General features: G+C 44.9%; 1 protein-coding gene across 4 annotated transcripts; it reads right to left on the bottom strand.

The window, feature by feature from the left end:
• Nucleotides 1–1,317: 1,317 nt before the first annotated feature.
• Nucleotides 1,318–23,771, bottom strand: LOC127593419 (retinal-specific phospholipid-transporting ATPase ABCA4-like). 4 transcript variants are annotated; one of them, XM_052054864.1, is made up of 51 exons: nt 23,633–23,755; nt 23,261–23,374; nt 22,598–22,691; nt 21,763–21,904; nt 21,473–21,612; nt 20,412–20,539; nt 20,079–20,276; nt 19,010–19,099; nt 18,326–18,560; nt 17,742–17,881; nt 15,961–16,077; nt 15,150–15,347; nt 13,635–13,840; nt 13,376–13,552; nt 13,056–13,278; nt 12,160–12,381; nt 11,876–12,080; nt 11,703–11,780; nt 11,443–11,610; nt 11,019–11,196; nt 10,782–10,913; nt 10,449–10,588; nt 10,226–10,363; nt 9,869–10,065; nt 9,674–9,776; nt 9,365–9,570; nt 8,925–8,979; nt 8,714–8,794; nt 8,169–8,335; nt 7,913–8,037; nt 7,648–7,746; nt 7,246–7,435; nt 7,072–7,166; nt 6,955–6,987; nt 6,683–6,788; nt 6,470–6,544; nt 6,228–6,397; nt 5,958–6,135; nt 5,748–5,863; nt 5,312–5,459; nt 5,109–5,232; nt 4,871–5,000; nt 4,604–4,724; nt 4,412–4,474; nt 4,223–4,329; nt 3,863–4,004; nt 3,270–3,404; nt 3,074–3,177; nt 2,910–3,002; nt 2,408–2,657; nt 1,318–2,120 (listed from the first exon to the last, which is right to left on the bottom strand). In XM_052054864.1, the coding sequence occupies exons 2-51, from the start codon at nt 23,324–23,326 to the stop codon at nt 2,001–2,003; spliced, it is 6,948 nt and encodes a 2,315-aa protein (XP_051910824.1). In that variant the 5' UTR covers nt 23,327–23,374; nt 23,633–23,755; the 3' UTR covers nt 1,318–2,000. The 4 variants fall into 4 exon arrangements, with proteins under 4 accessions (XP_051910824.1, XP_051910822.1, XP_051910823.1 ...); XM_052054862.1 differs by having other exon boundaries at nt 23,261–23,756; XM_052054863.1 differs by lacking the exon at nt 8,714–8,794 and having other exon boundaries at nt 23,261–23,755.
• Nucleotides 23,772–24,024: the final 253 nt, after the last annotated feature.

Below are 24,024 nucleotides of genomic sequence, written 5' to 3'. Positions count from 1 at the left end.
AGTAATCACAGCAGGACCTCATCCAAACTGGGTTTGGGATTTTATTCCTCCTTAAACCGCCACGATAGACTGTGAAATGTTTTCTTGGACACTGAACTGGCATCAGCGTGTCCATAACTGCAGTTCTCACGAGGGACGCGGGCGTGCTGGAGGCTACCCCACATATCTTCATGCCGTAGGCGGGGTACACCCTGAACTAGTTGCTAGCCAATCGGCAGAACTTCAGGACATTCCTCTCTGGAGTTTGAATAGTTGAATGAAGTAGGAACACATCTCACTTGAAGTCAGCCCTCATAGGCTTCCAGTAACCAGAACCCCTCGTCCTTTCGCCCACATTTTTTGGAGCTGACTAAATTCCCTTTTGTTCCTTTTTATATTTCATCCAATTGTCTCCGCGATGCTAATTTGACTGTTTCGAGAGAGGATGGTTTATCCGAATTGTCCTTTTACAGCATTTAATTAGTGATGTTGTTCAACAGCACTGGGATATGATGAGATTTTTTATTGTACTTCATTATGCTACAGATTGACTTTATCTGTTTTGGTTGTACACATCAAGAAGGGGCACAAAATAAAAAAAACAGATTGATGCGTGCCCATACAGGAAGACTGCATTTGGGCACAAATTAATTCAAGCAATATAATGCTCGATTAATTATTTAGCAACCTTGAAGCAAATGCAGGGGTGTGGGGGCGATGTGCTAAAGTGTCTAACAAAATGCGCTTTACAGAATGAATAATGCCTTCAATTCAAATGTGCAGTATACTTTATAATGTAGATCAAAGAGCCACGTGGTCACCAACTATTTCATGATAGCCAATACGAGAGCTGTATCAAATACACCGCAGGTAAAACGTGTTCAGTTTGATTGACATTATCAGAAACGCATAACAATGATTGCGATTGTAGTTTGCTGTGGGGGAAAACTGTTTTGCATCACGAGGGCAAATGCTGTAGCCGTTGTGTTCATATTGATGGTGGGAAAGGAAAATAAAAAATCATGCACACGCTATCATGGGAGTGTTCGGACACATCTTCAGTGTCCTAGTGGAACTTCAACCCACTCCAACGTGCTCAAGAGGCACCAGCACTCCTCTCCAGCAGAGAGCAGTATTATTGCATATGGAGGAGACGGAAGCATGAGACGTTGGAAAGCACTTCTGCACAAGTACAGTAATTGGAGCACTCTAACAATGACTTATATATCCAAACAAATATAGTGTTGCCCATAAACTAGGGTTTAAAATTATGGATGTGATTGCTGCATTAGAAGTTTTTTTTTTCTTTAAGGGGTAATGAATAGTATCATACAAATGTTTTGAGGAAAATATCTTTATTCATCTTTGCAAAAAGCTTTCTCTTAGTGACTGCTTACCAGCGTCACGCGAATGATAATGCACAAAAAAAAAATATAACGAAATAAAGAACTGAAATAGAATCCGGAGAGCCTGATGTAATTACCTCATGCTGAGAAGCACTGATTAGCAGCAAGATTATTGACACACTTTGTTTCTGCACAAGTTTCTGCTTGAGAAAAATCATCTATTAATGCTGCATAAATAAAATGCAAAAATTTCTATGACTCTGTAAGTGCTTATACCAAGAAGGCAAAAAAATGAAAATAAAAATCAGGCATGGCATCGAAATTTGAGATACAGTCTACACAGGAGCAATGCAGCCTTGGAAAAGCTTCCACTCAGCGACATGTCATTACTCAGTCCTGAATCTAGAGGTATTTTTAGCTCGCAAGGCCTAAAGGTGAGCAAAAGAGCGTCTAATTGTAGGCACATCAATGCTGCCCTCTGCACTTAATTGCAAGACCAAGTTTACACGATTAACAGTTCAGTCAATCCAGCAAAAGTGAGTTATGACGGTTGAAATGCAAACCGAAAGAAGACAGAAAGAGTCCTGAGGCTCTGCCGAAAAAAACAATGGCATTTTTCAAATCACCAGAGCAAAGGTCGTTCACTCCGGCAGAAAGTAACAGACCAATGAACATTTATTTCCTTAATCTCTTAATTGGGGTGCCATGATCACCTCGCTGGGCCCCAGCAGCTTTTGGATGCAACACAATTGCGTCATCCTCTCTCGACTGCTGCTTGGCAAAATTCACAAACACCTAGAAAGAAACACAGACTTGTGTTTGATTGAAAAAAAAACATGTGAAAGTTTCTTTGAATTAAATGAACTTGGATATTGGGTTTGGCACATGAATAAACACGACAAAGGCTAGAACCGTACCATATCGAAACTAATCGTAAATCGTAATCCCACTGACACCCTTGAATATCGTATAATACCTCGAGAATAATATCGAATCGTCTTTTGTGGAACGACACCCCCGCAACACACACATATACATATATAAATAGATATATTTGTTTTTATTTTCCAACCGTGTTTTACCTGATCGAGAGTTGTCTGTGACACAGAGTAGTCCTCGATGTTGAGCTTGTCTTTGTTAGCAAGGACCATCTGAAAGATCCTTGCCAAGGAGGAGGAGGCGATCTTGTACTGCAGAGTGTTGTAGTGTTTTTCTCTCTGGATGCAGCCAGGGAAGGTGCTCTCCATGAAGGCTTCGGCCGGGTTCAGATCCGGTGCACCGCCTGCCTTTGGGGCCCTGATCTTCATGGTCACCACATATCCATCGCCAAATCTGTGTTTTTAACATTCAGGTAAATCAAGTCATTCAAAGATTGCTGACTGAAGGATAACTGAAATGATTCAATATGTCCGGACTGCTCGCATAATCCAGTGACAATAGAAAAACAGTCTCAGGTTGGATTGTAACATTATCAGATGATACTATTTAGCTTTGTGAGGGCCAAACTAATATTTACAACAGTTAAAAAGAATGTAACAACAATGCTAATACTAATAATAGTTTTGGTTTTTTTTAAAGACCTACTTGTATTTGAGCTGTTGAATGGTTCCCAGACATTTGAAAGATCCATTAACCATGATGGCCAAACGTGTGCACAAGGCCTCGCATTCCTCCATGCTGCAATGGGACAACAACCATGAAGAAATCGGTGCACACCAAAGTTGATCAATACACACGTTGGCATTTACCTGTGCGAGGTGAGAACAACAGCTCGTCTGTCCCGGATCACACTTACGATGGAGCTCCAGAGGAAGCGTCTGGAGAGTGGGTCCATCCCAGTGGTGGGCTCGTCCTTGTGGTGCATGAAGGAACGCACACAATCAGCAAACAATACAGCCAAGTTTGCTCAAGTATGTCAGACGGCCATGTTTTTTTGGGGCTCACCAGCAACACCAGGGCTGGGCAACCAATCATGGCGATGGCTGTGGATAGTTTCCTACGATTCCCTCCGCTGTAGGTTCCGGCACTTTGGCCCGCATACTCAGACAGGCCCAGCTGTTGAATGGCCCACTCAGCAATCTATACAATCAGACTTCAATCATTCAAGATGAACGGGCAACGTGAGTAATGACTCTTTTACATCACAGGGCACATGATGTCAAAGTGTAAATGTGCTTTTATTGTTTTGATGGTCACTGACTTTTTCCCTCCCCCCCACATGCTGCTCTCTTGACATATTCGAGAGATTAGATGGATTACAGTGAATTTTGCTGTTTTGGTGCCAAAGCCAAAGCCATGTCTAAAGTAAAATGCTGCGAAGCTACTATGTTGATGTGAGGGGAATAGCTTCATTTAGTCATGCTAGAAAAAAGGGGCTTCGCCGCAATCTTGCGGCATGTCTATGCAATTAAAATCATTTTTGGGTGGATGTCAGTTACTTGCCCCACATCCTGAAGACCGTAACTTCCTAATATGCCTCCTTTAAATGATGAACCGCAGTTTTGCATGTAGGTTTTAAGTCCAGGAACACCTCTCACCCTACTGATCTCAGCTTCTGGTACCCCGCGGAGGCGGGCATAAAGATGAAGGTGTTCCCTTCCTGTGAGAAGTTCATCGATGGCGTCAAACTGTGGGCAGTATCCCATGTTCTGGTGTACATCCAGGATGTTGGTCAAAATGCTGATGGGCAAACAAAAATAAATAAATAAATAAGACACTACTCAAAGTTACTGATGTTTGGCTCAACCCCATTGACTTTGTAAGACACTGATTGTGCAATTACAGCTACAGAACATGCAATTAAATCGCAAACAATGAAGACCTGAGAGTGGAACCTCAGAGCAAAAAATTAATAAAATAAATATTCAGCTCTTATGATATGTATGCACACAACAAACCTGTGACCAGCGATTGAGGCATCTCCTGTGGTGACATCAATGTCTCCAGTCAACATCTTAAATGTGGTGGTCTTCCCGGCGCCATTCACCCCCAGGAGACCAAAACACTGGCAATCAAGAGAAATAAAACAAATGACATGGTGTGCATTGATTCTTTCCTTTATTCATTGTGTCATTGACGATACCAACCTCTCCCGGTGACACACCAATACAGATCTGATCCACCGCGGGCGTAATGGTTCCTGTGTATATCTAGGGAGGAGCGAGGAAAGATATGTTTTTATATTACTACAGTGTGAAGAAAAATAAATAAATTAGCAAGAGAGTGACCAAGAGATGAGAAAATGAGCTAATTAACTCAAAGAATAAAAAAGATCTCACCTTAGAAAGGTTGCATACGTGCAGAATGTCATTTGTTTTCTTGCTTTTATAGATTCTCTCCCTTTCCTCAGCCACATCCAAGTCTTCATCCTGAATGGGAGGCTTTGGGCCATCTGGTATCCTGCCGATGAATCATGTAGACAAAACTCAATGAGACTGCATGACAACTATGCCGGCGTGTCGTGTTCGGAGGCCGTGAGACGGCACCTTGCTCAAAAAAACCACAAAAAACATGTTTAATATTAGTTTGGGGTCCTTTAATCTTACCAGTGATCAAGGAAGACGCGATACTGACACAGCACGTTCAAGGTGAAATAGACGAATCCCTCAACTGCCATGCAGACTAAGTTCTTCCCAATGAAGTCCCAGTCATAGGGGTCTGGGCTGTGATCCTCACCTAAGGACATATTGCAGGTCAGTGCCACTCGAATGCACAGGAAATGCACAGGAAAGACTACCTGTGGGGGTGGGTGAAGGGGGGGTTGGATGTGGAATCAGGCATTACCAAAACGAGTAAAGATATCAGTCACGGCCTGGTTGATGGCCATGTCTATGAGGCCTCTGCCCAGGCAGTAATGAGGAAAGATGAGCAGCACGCTCTTCAACAGCTGGTTGAACTTGTACAAAGCCTTGACAACAGCCCAACACGTTAAAGTGACAGAACGCAGAGAAGACAGATTTCACTGAATTTAGCTTGTTGGTTCTTACCGTGGTGCCTTCAAAAAGGTCCAGGATGAAGGTGATGGCACTGCTGTTGATGCCTATGAAGAGGTTTATACATGACAAGGACACATAGGCCGTGCTGGGGACGCTGAACATGTAGGACATTGGGTACATCATGGGGGTTACAGACCACCTGAGAAAAACAGAGAAAATACATTTGAATTCAAATTCAATTACGCAACCATCTTATTTTTTTTTATAAGTGCACGGACTAAGCAAGTAATTACAGAGGGATCTAATACAGTCGATATAACAATCTGACAGACATCAATGGCCAGTTTGGACACTGAAACAGTTACAGATGAATTCATCTTTCATTCATGCTGCATCCTCATCTTCCTGTCTCAAGTAGTAAACGTTTCTTTTGATCTGAACAACAAATCACACATACCCATATAACATAAGTATTTTGTGCACATACCCATATAACATAAGTAGTGCAACGAGTGGCTGCAGATTGCTTGGTGAAGTGTAGCACTTCTTATCAAAAAAGATGAAAATTTGCACGACCATCAGAGCACTGACAGAGTAATTCACCTGTAAACACACAGACGATACATTTACGGTTTATTTCGTGAACGTACAGTATAAGGACAACCGTCTTGATGAGTGATCACTTTCTAATCGGTACCATGTCCCAGAGAAAGTTGGCCATCCAGTAGATGAGCGGGCTGACACCACTGACGAACTGGAGATGTTTGGCCTGGGTAACCCTTTCCTGGATGAGATAGAGGACAAAACTAGCTGGAACAAAAGACATGGCGAAGATGACACAGATGGCTACCACTGCATCCACCGACGTGTTCAAGCTAGGCAAACACAGAAACATAAAAGAAAGAAAAGACGGCAAAACATCAAAACTCACACATTCTTGGATACCGGATGCAAAGTGCCCACTTACACCGTGATTTCAGTTAGCTGCTCTTTGGTGAGGTTGAGAGGGTGGTTGATGGCCGTGATTCCGTATTGATCCAGTTTAGCTCCTTTTGGCAGGTTTGCGCGCAGGATAGCGTTGTTGGCCACGTTCATGAAGGACACCATGGCGTGCCAGCCCTTGTTGTTGTACCATACCTGGGCAAGGATTGACTCCAGCTCCAGAAGATATACAGAAAAACCACGAGAAATATCACGCCGATTACTTGCCTTCACATTGTCCCTCGTCTCCATGTACCTGAGGAACGTGCCTATTTCCCTCAGAGTTTGTTTACAGTGGTCACCCTGCAAAATTAAATCAAATACAAATAAAGCTGAATCAGCAGCATCATTCCATTTGTGTATATTTGATATGCGGGTGTTTAGAATCTAGGTGTTACACCATATGATTTCATAAATAATCAGACTATTTCAAGACATCACCCCAGTAATATTGAGCATTTGTCCCAGTTGGGCGGCTGAATCCTGGATGTCCTTTGGCTGGAGCTCTAAAACGGGAAGCTGCCCTCCGACGGATATTCCTCCATATCTGGAAACCACAGAGAGAATGCTCAGCTTCATCGTCACTTCAGCCTGCTTGCAGATCCAAACTGCACTGAACACTCCACTAATGCCCCTAATGCAAAGTGAAACATGGTACAGTACTCAAAGTAACGCCGTTTCATTTAAATGTCAACATGTATGAAGTCTATTACCTTTGTTCGTTCACCCAATATTTGCTCTTTAAGCTGAAAAAAAAACCAACAACATTTAGATTCTTAAATCTCTGTTCAGGATTTTCCAAAGCAGTTATAGACTTTTTGGGTAAACACCTGGTCCTGATGAGACCGGGGTACGTTTTCACCAGGTAGTCTGAGATGTTCCTACCAGTTAAATCCAAGAGAACATCTCCTGTTGACTGAATTCTCTGATGCACAAAGACAGAATGACACGTCAAGCGAAAGCTTCCGGACCAACGACTATTCAGAGTTCTCTGCGACGCCGACCTGTGGGGGCGGAAGACCTCCAGCGCCTTCGGGGCATGTGGGCAGCATGGTGAGTTTCTTGTCGGTGCTGCACTGGCAGTCTGGAGACGGTCTGACGGATTTCCGCTCTGGGTCAGCCAGCCTCTCGATCACTGAGGGGTTAACCGGGAGCATCTCCCACTCGGTGGTGATGTTATTACATGGGAAATCTCTAGCGGGGACACAAATTGACCCATGCGGTTAAACAAAAGAGCAAAGAGCCTGACGTTTATAAGATCAAGTGGGATTTATAGACGGAATTAATTAAGTTTTTGTTGTTGTGTCACCACCGAGGCAGGCAGGGGGGAGGCTATTAAGTCACAATGGTCCTCCAAAGGTCTTTAAATATCATGCGTCCACTATAAAAGTGTGACATTTACTTACTCGAGCGGCTCATCCGCCATGCAGCGTGTCCCAAAACCCGGCTTGTCCAGCAAAACTTCACCCAAATTTCTCATCTGAGCATCCAAAGGACGTTCATTACTGCAGTAGAGAAAGTGACAACATAACCAAAAGGAATGATCAATTTAGATGCTCGGATTTAGAAATGTAACTGAAATAGTGTGCTTTTAAATGAATTGATGATGAGTCCTATGAGCTTTGGACCAAACCATGACTTTGTTCCCTGTCCGACGAGCATTGGTCTCACCTGAAGAAAGTGTACTGTCGGCCATACATCCAAGGACTTAGAGTCACACTCGGATACTCCCCAAATGGTGGAACAATCAGCGTGAATGTCAGTGCCAGGAAAACAAAACTGGCGGGTAAAACAATCTGACAGACAGAGATAATTCAAAGTCACTCAAAACAGCATGCTCTTTACACACGACTTCACTTCTGAACTGCTACTCTGCATTAGAGGCAAAATACAAATGGTGAAACTGGATGGAATCCAGCGAGGTTACCTGAGCAAAGAAGTCTTTGCAGGAGCGGGTGGTGTGGTGCAACCTCTTAATCAACAGCGCACAGAACTGCTTAACAGCCAGACACAGACCTTTGACCTGATATGACCCGCGACCTGCGTTGCCTTCAGGACCATCACATGGGCCGGTGTCCAAAGGGTCCTCTGAGCCTGGAACGTAGAACACAGGTAACACATCTGCACATGTTGCATTTGTGATGGACTACAGCAGGCTTGTCGACAAGCAGCAGAGGTTTGGTGACTTTTGCTCAATCGGGGAGCTAAATACGTTACATTTTGACCAGTGTTGCACTGATAGGAGTGCCTAACCTGCAGCAGGCTCAGCACACATACGCAACGTACCACTTTTAAAAAGAAACACAGTATATGCAGCACAATGTTTTCCCTGTTGCGTGCATTCATTTGCAGCCAATACATTCGCACAACAAGGCTGACATTCCTCTTTTGTATGAGGTGCGCAGTTTGCGCTTCGCCCCAAAAGCAGACGCGGCATCTCTTCAGAAGCTGTAAGCCAAATTCTACTGTCACCTTCAGGTGGCTCCATAGCAATCGCCACTCTGTTGAATCCACAGAGGCTAGCTCGAGAAATCTGCTGCACTGATTTAGTGTCTGAGAGAGGCACACAACGGGTTATAAAAGGGAAAGGGGTTGAGAGATATAAGAAAACAATGCCTTCCTTGTATTCCTTGTGTGTTCTACATACTTGGCCAATAAAGATGATTCTGATTCTGATTCTTACCTTGAATGCATTTCTTGTTGCTTGCATATCCATCAGCAGTGACTTTTAAGAAAATCTACAAAAAAACAAACATCAAATATATTCTGAATGCATAAGATAGATAGAACCATTTAATGAAAGAAGATATTCAATTTGTTTTGGAAATTGTGTTGACTGCTGGAGTAGATTACATCAGATTGGATTTTAGTACAATTTGATTAGATGTGCGCTTAAATCGTTTTGGGGCAATGACATAACATTCTACCTTCATTGTATTTCTTTCCCAGCTCAAAAAATTCCAAACACAGACACTAACATGTCAACAATGCTTTCCTCGAAGCTTTCACGCAATCATATTTTTCATGCACATCAACACGAGTGTGAAGGCACGCGCATTCGTCCCCAAGAGCACGACACAATCAAGATAGCCTCATGAAGCCTAGCGGATCCCTTTCATGTACCTCTTCCAACGACGCGTCAGACACGCCGAAGCTGCTGAGGCCGATGTCCTCCAGTGTTTCCTCCAGTTCCCTGAAGAGGCTTGCGTAGGCCCTCGGTTGGAAGTCGTGAGCGGGAAGCAGATAAGTCATCTCTTGGCCAATGGCCTCAATCAGATGAGCCCGAGGCACGTGATGATGCACCAGGGCCGTGATGCGGTCGATGTTACCTGGAGATGCAAAATGTTTAATTGTGTTGTTGTAGTTTTATGGCTGTATTGAAGGGAACGTGTTTCCGGTATGACTGCAGTCCGAGTTTAATGCAGACCTTACCGTCCATTAGTCTGTGTGGAGCTAGACCGTCCTCTTGATTTACTTTAAACTTCAGGCACTTGGAGCACTTGCAGGAGCAGTTTTTGGTACAGACATCACCAGCCTAGAGTAGAAGGTGGAAGAAGAGATAGAATGGTTTGGATGGGGAAAAAAATGCATTATTCTCCAAGTGTAATCCGCATAAAATAAACGTACAGTTTCTGATTCGCCCGTCTTCGAAGTGCCATATTTCATTCTCCGCACAAGAGTGAGGTAGAAGCCGGCACCAAAGCAATTCTTGAGAAAGATTGGGGATCCGCAGCAGTAGAGACGCCCCTGGGAGATGATAGCGACCCTGTCACTAAGCAGGTCGGCCTCATCCATGTGGTGGGTGGACATGATCACTGTACAACCTGAAAAAAGGGGCAGAGGAGGGGAAAGGACAACGGGTTATGGTATGGACATTGTGAATTAATGTAGTGCATCCAGCTTCTATCAGTTAGAAAAAGTGGTCATGGTAGGGGAGCGCATCATACACGTCAGCAATACTGCATAATTTGAACCGATGGTTACCTGCACGGTATTTGAGCAACAGATCCCATATGGAGCGTCTGGAATAAGGATCCACCCCGGAAGTGGGTTCATCCAGGATCACCACCTTTGCACCACCAACAAATGCCAATGCCACAGACAGTTTCCTCTGCATGCCGCCTGAATGAAAACAACGTCATATTGCCCGTACGTGTGTACATTGCATACTCGGGCCGATGAACGTAGTTCAAGTATCTGAACCGACCTGACAAATTTTGTGTCAGTTCATCTCTCTTGTGTGGAAGGCCAAGATCCTGGAGCATATTTTCTACCTCCTCCTCGGCCTCGGCTATTGGGCGGCCTTTCAGCAGCGAGTGGAACAGGATATGTTCGGCAACAGTCATACTGTTGCGTCACAGCGGGCAAACACATATATTGCAATATTAAATCATGCTGAGCTGTTTTCTTCAGTTTGTGCAGATATGAAAAGCATTTTTATATATGGACATGATTCACAATGGCCCTCTGAGGGAAAGCAGAACAACAAGGTAGCCCGTGATGAAAACGACCCCCCCGAATTAGTTGGCAAATGACATACTACTGAAAAAGAGTGTTGTGCTGTGGGCACATTCCCAGAGACAGACGAATGGTGTCCATGTCCGTGCGGATGTCTTTGCCGTAAATGGAAGCGGTGCCTGAGGTGGGAGGGAACATACCAGTTAAGATGGACCTAGAAGATAGAGAACAAAAAAAAAAAGGGGGTTGGGCGATGAAATATGATCCCCGACCGACGTGTTAATTTTGGATGCATAATATATCTTGGTGCGACACATACATAGTGGTAGTCTTGCCAGCCCCATTGTGCCCAAGAAAGGCAGTGATCTGGTTCTCGTAGAAGCTCAGGCTGAGGCCGTTCACGGCAGGCTTGGAGCGACTGCCAAACACTTTGACCAGGTTCTGGATACAAACGCCCCTCACCAGGTCAGCTGGTTCTGCCTCAAAGAATGCCTGCCCTAAAAGGTGTTGACAGTGGCAACAATGCTATGACAGTACAACAACACCGAGAGGAGGGAAAAGGTAGAATACTAACACGAGAAATGTCACATTCGCACAGATTTTGCCATGGAAAAATATGAAGGAGGACAAGATGAAACAATGCTTTTATATCCGGGATATGATATATGAGAAGCACGTCTGCACACATTTTAGGTCATCTAGTTGAACGGCATATAAGTCAAAGAGCCAAATGGATCCAGTACCATTTGCCTCCTGGTTCTGATCTCGCTGGTCTCTGTGTTCACACGTGCTAGTTTCTTCTACAGTCTTTGGTTTCTCCTGGTTTTGTTGCTCCTCTTTTTTCTGTGGCTCCCCTTTATCCTTGAATGTTACATTATCAAAACCTTGTTTAGGCAGCTCAGGTTTATTGTCTAAAAAAACATGAGACAACGTATGTACTGTTTATGTTTATGTACCGGTACATGGATATGGAAAGTGGAAATGCTTGAATGAAAAGGCTGACCTGAAACTGGAGTGACTGTGTTGAGCCAATAACAGGGCATGAAGGGGAAGTAAACTGGGCGGCCAATTCCATATTGGCCTATGTCGCATAACAAAGAGAGCAAGAATACAATTCAAGTTCACACTGGTTATTTTTCTTCTATATAAAAATAAATGTTTGTCGATCAAACAGACCGGGGAAGATGTTGTCCAGGTACCAGGCAAGTACAGCATAAAGCAAGGTGTCCAGGCCCATCATGCAGATGGAGGTGAGAAAGGAGAACTCATCCCCCTCCAGAGGACTGGTCTGAATGTTGTCCCACTGCAGACCCTGACCTTGCTCCTCATACCGGGATAGATACTCTGTCCCAAAACCAAAGGCAACTTGGGACAGTAGACTCTGAGGGACAAGATCAGTATATCAACATCACTGTTTTAAATATCCGGTGAATTTAAAGGTGATCAGCCGCTCCGCCTACCACCAGGATCTTCATGTCTTTGGTGATGCGATCTTGCCAAGCGAAGCAGAAGAGGTGAGGCAGGTAGAGGGCAAAATAAATGATTCCGCTGCAGGCTGCTGCCAGGTTGGCCTGGTTGAAGAAGACGCTGAGGAGAAAGCATTGCATGATGGTGGCCGTGGTGAAGGTGAGCAGAAACAGAAAGAGGATGAGGGGGTTGCTGTAGTTGAGTACCCTTCCTCCCTGCAAGCAAGAGTCATAAACAAGCAAGGGATGTGAATCGCATCTGTATTTCGCAATGTCGTGGGCAGCACATTTTGTATGTAAGGTGTCGCTCAAACTGATCTCGAAAAGTGACGTCACATTCCTCAGATAAGAAAAAAGCTCATCGATAGCCATAATATCCCAAGAGGCATCTTGCACTTGTAAATCTACCATGAATGGTGGCTTGAACTTCAGGTTCCATTATAAAAGTCAGCTTCAATCAAACTTTTAACAGTTTTTGGAATGAAATGTGAGGAAAAATAACTACTCTGGCCCAGGCTAAGATTTCAAGCAGGGCAAAAATTTGAGTGAAAAGAAAAAATATTGTTTTTCAGAACATTGCCACTAGGGGGCACTACAGCACACAGCGTGTTAACTTGGTTAACCACAATGACGTCCAGTTTTAATCATTGGCCATTCTTGCAAACCGTCAAAGTTGACATTATTCCCATGATGTCATGGACTTTGTTGTCATTTTGTTAATGATTTCTACATTATGTCCACAATCACTGTGCCACTCTGTGAGTCATTAAGGAAGGCACGAGAGGCGAAGGTTATCGTAGCCGTCATTTGTCATGAAATCCATGGCAGTTAACACGATGACACATCGTTATCAAGCCTAAACACAATCTTGGGAGACTGAGCTTACGCACCATGATGATGACTGTAAGGAGAGCAGTGCTGGTACCCATCACGAGGAAGCTGTCAATAAACCAAGTGGACCAGATGACGCTATTGGAGACCCCCATCACCTTGAGGGTCTCCTTGAGACGAAGTTCCTTTTCCAGAACAATACTTTTGACTATCATGGACACAGAGTAGACCCAGGCCAGAACCATGAAGATTGGAAAGCAGCGGTTCAGGGTCAGCATAAACCTGGGCAGATGAGCAATTCGAGACAAAACGACCACAAACATTTGAGTGGTGTTGCTGTGTGTGTTTTGTTGCGATGCGTGTGTGCGCGTCTACTAACAGATCATCCACATAACAAGGGTAGGGCATCTGTTGCAGGTAAACGCCCAATGGCCACTCTTTCCCCGTCTGAGTGCGAATGATCCCCTGTTCGATTATGTCCTGAAGGTAAGCGAACCCTCCCCAAACATAACGCAGGTCATCCATAGGATCTGCTCTGGGGCCTGGATCCCAATACCTGAAAGAGATATGTTATTATTCTCTAAATCGATACATGAAAGAAAAGGATTGCCACACTTCCCGATGACCTTCACGCTAACCTGTCTTTGACTTTATTGGTGCGCTCCACAGCATCAATATCCATCCGGATCTTGAACTTCACATGAGGCGGGACTTTGGCGGTCCAAGACTGCATGTTCACAAAGATGAGACCCGCCCAAAACTTGCCATCCTCCAATAAGTCCAAGGCCCGATAAGTTACGGTGTCCTCGTTGGGCAGGGCCACAAATTTATCCAGGATCACACACTGCAGAGGAAAGGATGAGATGGAGGACAAAACAATTGAATGCGAGTCAAGCATGAAGGCTTGGTTGTCTATATGCGCCCTATGATTGATTGGTGGTCAGTCCCCAGGGTGTAGTCTGCCTCTCCCCCAAAAGTCATCTCACCCACAACCCTAATTAGAACGACTGGGATCAAAAATGGACAAAAAGAATGTTCGAGAACAACACACGTTTCATACAATTAAAAATTTTTTAAAAACAAACACTTGCTATCTTGACCCATAAAAGGGACCCACTTAGATGTCGTGCAAACAGGCCAAAACCTCCAAAACACATAAGACACACCCGTGCGATTTGCTCTCAACTAAAGACACACTGTCAATTGACAAAGTTCCAAGAAATTCCGGCTGCAAACGCCGTCCTTAATCTGTCGTAGTATCCTCCACATCCGCACTATCGGCCCAGTATGCGGCGTGATTCGCATGCATTCCAGCGCCGCGCAAACAGCCAACCGCTCGGCCTTCAAACGTACAGCCATTGTCGGCGCTCCATAAAAGATGGCGGGTAAAGTGACAGCTGTGTCTAATCAGCCTGAGGCGTTCCCACTCTCGATGTCACACTCTAGTTCTGTAAGCTTTAAGTCGGACAAAAACAAAGAGCGCTAGCCGTCCACCCAACAGTGCTTCCCGTGTCACCCTGGAGTGGGACAGACCCCCTCATCCCAGTCGGCCCCTTTAGGAGAAGGGGGGGAAAGGACCGATTTGGACTTTGTTTTAAATATATTGGCCCCACTTAGCTATGGAGGACCCTCACCATTGAAAGTCTGTGAGGCTTTGATTTTTTTTGAAAGGCTTCCACTCCATCAGCAGTCAACAGAAGCCAGCCGACAGCTCGTCTGTTCCTCTGGCTCTCGTCCCACCTGGGGGTTGCCAAGTTTTGTCGATGGAGGACAAATTGCCAAATGAAAAGACAACATAGCCAAATGCTCGCACCGTGTCAAAGATGGAGCACAACAGTGGTCTTTCAAGCAGGCTAATGAAATCAACAAGTGACGGACGGGGGCTGTGTTCTCTCGGATTATTACATGAATGGGCCATTCCAAGAATGTGACAGCTCAGGTGAATTGTAGCGTCAACAGTTCAAAAAGGTGGGTGGCTACCACAACAAATGATCCTGACATCGTATTTTCATTTGGAAACCCGGCTTAACCCACGCGTCCCCTTAAGTTCTCAAATGTAGCGGGGTCTTTTTTGTACCTGTGGGAAGGCTGAAATCACAGATGCAACAAAGGTTTCTGGGCGACAGTACGAAAAAATTTCAGACTCCACTCACATCTCCATATTGGTTGAGCATGCGAATGACACGGTCAGTGAGGTTGAAAACATCCCGCCAGTCAAAATCAGGCATGCTGTCAGGCCTCTCCTGTGGCGGACCGTTGTGCAGGAAGTTGAGGATGTGCTTGGTGGAGAACAGAGGCTCCTCAAGAGTGCGGTCAATGAAATCCATAACGGAAGGATTTCGGAACGTGTCCTGTAACATAAAAGGAAAGCTTACAATTGAAGGATTGCACGGTCTTAATCGCATAGAAGTTCATTTTTTATTTAATTTTATTTTTTTAATTGACATTGGTGAATCCTTTGCTATCATGTTACTTGTAATTAGGGTTGTGGGCGAACTGATTGTGGTTGGGACATTATTCAGTTGAAACAAATAAAATAAATAACAATGATAATACAATACATATACAAATTGACCCCCCCCCCTCCAAAAAAAGTGCAAATGTCACGCAACATCTTGGATATTTAAAACTTCAAACACAAACTCCATGAGCTCCTCATGAATGTATGATTTTCAGGCTTTTCATTTTAGGTTAGCTTTAAAAATCTTCCCGGGTGCATTTAAAAAATGTTGATTAATTGTGCATTGTGCCTTTTTCAAAAACTAAGTGACATGAAATGGAAAAAAAAGTCCTATATTTTGTTATCACTAATCAGCTACTTTTGCTAAAATGTGTTTTGAGTTGTCAGCCAGGATGGATGGAAGAAAAAAAAACACCTAATTATTTTGGTCATGGCTAGCACAGGATGCCAGGCGAATGTCACGCAAGCGTTTGGATTGCCGCGATGGTGTACCGTCGCCGTACCCGTATCATTTTGACTTGCACTCCATCTTGGAAGAAAGCCCAGAGCTGCGGCGCCACCTCCTCCCAGGCCTTCCCCATCGTCTTCAGCCTTTGCAGTTCTTCAAATGTACTGTTGGCCTACAAGAGAGCGCAAGTACATACAGTAGGCACTTAACAATTGGTGCGCTGATGCAAACGCATCCATACGTGCGTGAAACACCGCCAATCGTGCACGCTATCCTCTTCATCTTCTGCTACATGACTTTCCCACACCAAACTCTCTCCCCAAACAGGCTTTGCAAAGACAACACACACGCTCTCACACAAAGAATTTCTGTAAGCCATGCGCTTCAGATAACCAGCGAGTGTGCGACAAACACAGCCAGTGCCAAAATGTCAAATATTTACCGCAAGCTTATCGTTAAAATCCTGAATATGTGTCACTACAGTGCTTTGTGTGCGCGCGTGTGAACAGCAAACGCCGCTTGCTATTTTAGCATTCACTCATGTGCAGTGGGGGGTGAACGTGCTCAAGAGTACACCCAATTAAACGCCTTCCTCTTCTGTGTGTCTGATTTTGGGCGACAATAGGGACAATGGGTCCGGGGGTGACAATGGAGGCCGTTGGTCCAATGCTTTCACCCAGACGAGTGAATCGTAGTCAGGTTCCCACATTCCCGCGGTAGTGTCAAGCAGCAGACACTAGCAGCGAATGGAGTGGAGGGGTTCCCCGAGGTCACTCGAGGTCGGCTCCTTACATACTTGCATTGAGTTACAGTGAATCTAATTCCGCAACCAAGTGTGGCCTGACTGCATGTTCACATGGTCCACCTTTGAAGCAAATACGCATTTGTGTTTAAGTGTGTTCATGAAACACATCAAGTGTTTGGCAAAGCACAGCGCAGTGCCGTCGTTCCCAGCAAAGGCTTGAGTAAACATTGCTATTCGGCGCATCCTGTCCAGTAGGTACCTATACTGTACAGGTATGCCGTTGCCAACCTCTATGAAGCTTGATATTGAGGCAAATGAGTGAGCTTTGGCTGACGGCCACTGATATAATCCGATTCAAAGTAAATTCCTCTCTGATACCATTTACGTAAGAGGAAACCATTCATCGGGTGTACTTGGTAAGATGTTGCGTAACAGTATGGATGTGGATTTGTATCGCCACGATTCAAATGGTCTTTTGTATTATTTTGCTCCAGTGTGTTTTTCCTCCTGAATCTGCCAGGACAAAAATAGTACACTCCCTTTGACCCTGCTAAGGGACCATATTTGGATATGTGGATTCAAATACTGTGGCGGTCAAACCCCTTTTAAAAAGTGGCATCAAGATTTGGGACAATTGACTGAATTTCCTTGATTGATGATGAGTGAAAGTAATGGTCTTGGTTAGATTTCAAAAAATAAATTTTGAGACGTGACCGAAAGGTTGGCATGTTTTTTTTTGTTTTTTTTTAAGGACTGACACAACACGAGAAAAGCCATGGCGCCAGTCATCGGCGGCCGATCGGCTCGTGTGTGGCTTCCTCCATTGCAACCAGACCATCCATGACCACTGCCACCCCCTGAGGGGCTTTGACCAACAAGTATCTACATCTCGATACAAAGGCTGGGACAAAACATCAGGAAAGCTGATCCCCTTTTGATGGGGGGGAAAGGCATTGTTCCCTGAAAATCAAAGAAGTTAGTCAAGTAGTGCATGGGCGGGCGGGGGCGTGGGGGAAGGGGGTCTTTTAACTTGAAAGCTTCCGTCATATGCCTGCATTAGTATACAGGCAACAATAAAAACAGCGACTTACATTTCTTATGATCATTCTGACAGCAGGTGAGTCCGGGGCGTAGAGGATCTTTCCCATCAACATGGGCTTAAGGGAGTTCCATACGATCCTGGTGGCAGGGTCGGATTCCAGTTCTCTCATTATAGCGTTGCAGAAAGGAGCTGGGGGGGGTAAAAGTGTGCATTATATGGACTGTGCATTCTGAAGTGATGATCAAACCGGGTGTAGATCTCACTTTTCATGCCATGCAAGAATTAGTTCCTCGAAATAAGAGGACGCAAATAACGGGAGCACGAAATATATCTTAGACAACCACCACATTACTTGCCACCTAGCATCCTGAAGTTATTATGTGATATTGTATGATATTGTACCTTGAGGGCTGCCATGAAGGTGCACAATACCCGCACTAGATCAAATGAAACTCTTTAGTGTCTTTTGTGGAAAACATTTAATCTGTGATGGCAGGACTGTGAAAAATTGGTGAGCAAGTCTTCCTCACCGGCGAAAGAATCTTGACTTTGGCCTTCCTGCGCAAGTTTTATCTTCTCAAAGTGAAAACGTGCATTCCTTCCAAAACGGCAAGTTTGACATGATGTACTCACTGGTGCCATTGTCGTAAGTGTGCTGGCTCTGCCGTCTGCTACTGCTGATGCCAAGAAAAGCTTTGTAGTTGTTGTCCTCGTACCAGTTAAAGGAAGCCACTCTTGAGAAAGCCCCCTCAGTGTAGCCGCACACGAGGCTGGAAGCGGCGGCCATCACCCGCCTGAAGGACGGATCGCTCTGGAAGAGAGGGGCCAGGACCTGGAAGAGCTCCCGTGTGCTGCTTCTCTGAAATAACTGGAAGGAGGTTCGGGAAAAAAAAGGGAATGGTCAGAGCGGCATGTCCCGGAATGTGACATTTTACATGATTTCAAATTTTATTTGTTGTAATATACACATTTTCATACAAAAAAAGGCACAAGTGGAACATCGCCAAACGCTTTCATAAAGTGAATCAAATAAACTACAGTACCTTATATAATACGTGAATAATAAAAGGAAGCATCATCATAGTCACGAATACTAAATGTACTCGTATTACGAGTGCAGGTACAGTATTCATTCACCTTCCTTATATTCACCGTGACCTCTCAGCCCCCTCCCCCACCCGCCGCCAACCCCCACCCGCCGCCAACCCCCACCCACACAAACTGAGGCAAACGGAAGCAAGCCTTTCCTGTCTCACTCAAAATAGAAAAGTGAACTTTTTGAATGGACGGAACAGAATTGCACGAGTGCAGCGTTACCTCTCGTAGTTTGTCCGAGGCGGCGGACAGCACCTGGACCCAAAAGTGAATGTCGATGCCTTCCGAGTTACTGTCCAAAACGCGAGGAAGCTTGAAGAAGAGACAGAAAGAAAATTGGCATGGGGACACATAATATCGTGTATCCTCCTCAGCATTTTATAGGGCAGATATTGAAACCGTATCTCCTGACTAAAAGATCACAAGGTCACAAAAGTAGCCAGTAATAACTCGTTTTATTACAAAAAGCGGACCCGGGAGGATCCGTTTTGGTTCCAGACCTCAACTTTGGGAACGACATGCTTGAGATCTTGCATACAATAGGCTAAAGGTACAGGAAGCAGGACGAGGCCGAGACAAAGACCAGAGGTGACATCCTTCCTTTGTGAAATATCTCTCGAGTTCAACGCGTGTGTGCATGCGCATATGCGGAAGTCAAGGGAAAAAAAAAGTCTTGAACGGAATGTGATGTATCTCACGTGGACGAATGAAGAGGAAGCCAGTCGCCCTCCGTCTGCCGCTTTTGTTTCCGAGCCATGGCCTTTAATCATTAAGGGAGTGTTTCAGCTCAGCTAATTACTGAAGGAGGGCGAGTCTGACAGCTCTGCTAATGCCGTTTCACAGGTTTTGAACACATGCCGAAGCATCTAAAGCATCTTCGCCCCGCAACAACTCACTTTTCATCTCGCCTTTCACGGCCGGCTTCAAGTGTGGTGAATTGTCAGGAAAAAGAGGGCAACGTTTCACCTCAACTACAGTAGTCACCAGCCGACAAAATATTTTACGGTGAACATCAGCTGAACGTTGATCCCGAGAGGAGAAATTCAACAAAGCATTTTGCGCACACGCTTGGATTTCTGTGTGTTCTCCTGCAAACAAACGCGACAACGTGGCAGTACTTGAATCTCGGTCACCAATCTGGGAGTGCGACTAGATGCCGATGTAAAATTCCATGCTCGGATGAGGTCAGGTGTCAAGTCAAGCGTTTGTATTGCATCCCATCTCATTGTGCAGGCGTGCCTAACGAAGTGGCCATCGGGTAAAAACAAAGAAAGTTAAAATCTGCACTGACCACTCGGAAGAGCTTGAAAAAGTCAACGTTGGCATAGAACTTGTCCTCGATGATCTGCAGCCGCTGCGCGCTGAGGGCACACATGGCGTTGCGGACAGCGAGAAGCCCACTGCGGGTGGGGAAAATGAGGAATCGCTCCAAGAGGTTCAAACTGCAGGCCACGTCCTTTAAATGCATGTTTGGAACCCCAAAGGCAAACTGAGGAAAGGGCACAGGGTGGGAAATGAAAAAAAAAAACACCCCAAAATTCTTAATTGTGATTGTGATTAATTGTGTAATTGCTCAAAAAAATAACATAAAAATAAAAATTTTCCCATGAATATGTGTAATAACCTGTTCGGGCCTGACTTGGGCAGTGACAAGTTGATTGACCACAGATTCAGTGAGCGCAACGTCTCTCAGAAGGAATGATGTCAGCATCTCGTCATCCTTAAGGATCGCCTCAACCTGCACTCCTCGTCCTGCAAGGGAGGGGACAAATGTGTTTGCGTATGCTGACCGATGAGTGCTTACTCGGCTTGAAAATTCCCTGCAAGGGGCTTCTCATGAACGACCCTCCTATTTGAGGTAAGAGCGGGCCGTCCACCTAATCTCACATTTGGCCCTTTGATCAACATCTCTTCCAGCGTTTCGCGCCCTTACACACAAAGCAGTGAATCCGAAAAGTGGCCCTGAGGGCATTAAAAAGTGCTTTATTATGAAAGCGCGAGATAAAATAAAGTTGAGTATATCCACACGAACATAACTTGCTTCCTGGTATGATCTAATGTTCTCTCCTGTGGTGCTCATGGGAGCCGAACCGCTGGTGGAATGCGGCCTGGTCTTTTCTGTCAAGCCTGTTGAACGTTAACGCCAAGAGAGCGGAGTGACTTAGCAAGACGGAAAGCCCGTCGTCTCTTCCCAATCCCATCGTAAAGATTTGGACTAAAAATACACGCGGCGTCACGTATCGTGTCCATGTTTATCCAAAAACGATATCGTTGGCAGAGTGCCCCGTGAGATGGGAACTGTGGTTTTCTTGTGCCTCATGAGAAAAACTGGTCGAGGCCACGTGATTCGCTTTCCCACCACATAAACACTCTGCCGCCAGTGAAAGTAAGCTGCTTACAATACGCATCTCTCTTGAAGCCATGTGATGTAAGCCTTTTAAGGCGCAAAGATCTGCAAAAGTTCTGGTGGTTAGAAAAAGTGACTATTAAAAGAGTAGGAGCGCGACCCAAAGTCAGTCGCTACGAGGTAACTCGTGTGACGTAACAATTCATTCTCAGCATCTCAAGACAGATTGCCATATTAGATCTTGTCATCCAGATTGGAAGATTTTGAGACATGACTTGCATGCATCTAAACCAGAGCGACCCCGCTAACTTTTCATCGAATGGATTTGAAGAACTGACCTGAGACTTTATCGGGACGGCTACGTAACGTGTCCATGAAGTTGGTCATGGCTCTCACTTCGGACCAAAGACGTCCCACGGGTAGAAGCTTTGGATCACTGAAAAGAAGCTCCTGGGCATCCGAGTAGAAGCGGGCCAATCTGCAAAACACGTTTCCCTCACATAGTTTTATCATTTATAACTGATGCATGGATTTTTCTTTTTCTTTTTTTCTTTCTATAAAAACACAAATGATGGTTTGTTTGAGGATTGGCTCCCAAGTTCAGCACACGCATCAGGATAAAGCTCACATTGAGTTGTTGTAGTTGGACACCAAGCCAGGTGATTCACCACGAGTGGGGTACTGGAAACAAGGGTTGTTGGCATTACAGAAGATTCCCTGAATCCACGGTAAGATCCCCGCAGATGGCATGGCCTTGTTGGGGAAGTGGCCTGAGGAAGACCGGATAGAATCATAACGTCGGGTGCCGGGAAAAGCATTTGCCACCTTCCTGATTTTTCTCTCCTTTACATATTTATCACACACAAAGGTTTCAGTTCATCCAGGTTCTTTTGCGACTTCCTGGATGAGTCATCCTCACACTCTTTTGGAGTACACTATACTTAGCCGGTCGACTGCACCTGGGAATGTTTGCCACTATTCCCAGTTTGATTCCTTTGTGGATAACGGCTTTGACGGGGGTTCGCAGTCTTGGAAATGGCTTTGTCACCTTTTCCAGACTGATAGGTCTCAATCAGGGCATTTGTTTCTTGAGCTGTTGTATGCCAGATTCTATTAAAGTGATTTTTTTTTTGATTCAACAAATGTGATGCTGGGGTGTTGCCTCTGAAATTGAGCTCAGCTTTGCCAAAACCGTCATTTGTTACAATTACTTTGTGATTTAACGAGGAGGGGCAATTACTTTTTCACATACGGACAGGTTGTTCTAACCAGGTTGTTTAATAAATTAAATTGGCATTTAGAAACTGCGTTTTGGATTTCCATGTGGGGAACTGAAAGCTTTACATGTGATAAATATGCAAAGAAGACAGAAATGACAAAGTGAGCTTTTACTTTTTAACAGCACCATACGTGCAAGACAGAACGCTTGTGTTGAAGTACAAAACCTCAGCAAATCAGCTTACATTCATGCTGACGGTAGAGTGGATTCACCCTTCGAAGCCACACCAGCCCCATGAACAAAATAATTGGCCACATGATTTCCATGAGGAAGCGCACCTGGTTGAAAAGTTCAAGCGAGAAAAAGAAAATAGCATTGATTGCTTGGTCTGGAAATTTTGGAGCTGCACTGGGTGAGGAATGGGACAAAATGGCAATGATGAGGCATTTTCCGTAGGCGGGGAACACTTTCCGATCATCCAAAACGATTGTTGAGATCATTCCTGTACTAATTGCAGCCACAAGAGAGCATATCATAATTCCGCCGTTACGGCAGCCACTTAAATTGACGCCCCGATATTTTGCTCGGTTTCACATACTTGAGCAAAACACCACACCCCAAATAAAGACCTTTGAAAAAAAAACATCAAGTGCCCATCCGGACATTTTTAGGCTATACAGTACAGTTTGATGTCTGCCTGCACATTTTGCTTTTCCTCCACAAATGAGAATCTAAACATTGATCGAGTTGATGGAATGTTATTCCGACAATGCGCGTCGTGCACAACTGAAGGATCTTATGACTCAGACAAAACCCTTAAGAGTCGCTTATATCAGCAAAGCATGAAGGCTCCCAGCATGCTAAGCGATTAAAGGCAGTGTGCAAATGATAGATGAAAGGAATTTACCCTCTGCCTCCTGCGGATGGTCCAGTTCTTCCACAGCAGGAGTTTGACCTGCGTTCCTGGCCCCATGACTCCCGTTTCACCCCCGGAAAGGGGCTCGGACAAATGCACACAGGCCTGCATCCAATCAAACGTACGCCATTGCATCGCACATATCATCAAATACAAAAAAAAATGTCAAACTGACACTCCATCTATCGACATCAAGAGTTAATGATCCCCAAGCACTTATGGTGAGTGGGCCAGTTGAATAAATCATCGATCTTGGTTCTCAGCGCTGCCATTGAACGGTCACGCTTCATGTCAAGTACATCAAACCACACCGCCATGTCACGCTAAAATAATCATGGGTACAAATCAAATTCAAACACCTACCTCAGCCGAACACTTGCCCCGGTGATTGATATCTCATGAATGCAGCAGAACACCACATATTCCGCCGGAGGGGCTGCGGGATTGCTCACGCAGCTAATTTGCAGACCTTGTGAATCGTTAAGCAGATTGATTTAATCTCCTTTCGAGGCGCAGGGAGACGGCCATCACCTCACATCCATGTGTGGATGCCGTCATGACCCAACCACCTGGCTCGCTAATCCTGCCACTGTTACGAGCCTACTTGGGACAAATGATGTGCAGTGCAGGGTGAGATATGTCATGTCAAATAATGCAATATGTTCACATTGGAAGTTTTTAATCACACCGCGTTTGTGTCGGGTGTGTTCAATGGTGGTTCTTAAATGAAAACATTTATATCCGTATCAGTGCCT

The sequence above is a fragment of the Hippocampus zosterae genome, chromosome 20 (genome assembly GCF_025434085.1).
Source record: "Hippocampus zosterae strain Florida chromosome 20, ASM2543408v3, whole genome shotgun sequence".
In the NCBI taxonomy this organism is placed as follows: domain Eukaryota; kingdom Metazoa; phylum Chordata; class Actinopteri; order Syngnathiformes; family Syngnathidae; genus Hippocampus; species Hippocampus zosterae.
The sequence above is the reverse complement of the archived record's forward strand: the minus strand, read 5'-3'. Positions and strand labels throughout refer to the sequence as shown.

Excerpts from the sequence above, each read along its gene's own strand:
- LOC127593419 (XM_052054862.1), bottom strand. The coding sequence starts at position 23,416 with ATGATATGTGCGATGCAATGGCGTACGTTTGATTGGATGCAGGCCTGT. Across the intron at positions 20,540-21,472 it reads CCGTCCCGATAAAGTCTCAG|GACGAGGAGTGCAGGTTGAG; the intron begins GTCAGTTCTTCA and ends CCTCCCTTGCAG. Across the intron at positions 10,066-10,225 it reads GTTGCTCAAATACCGTGCAG|GTTGTACAGTGATCATGTCC; the intron begins GTAACCATCGGT and ends CCCTTTTTTCAG.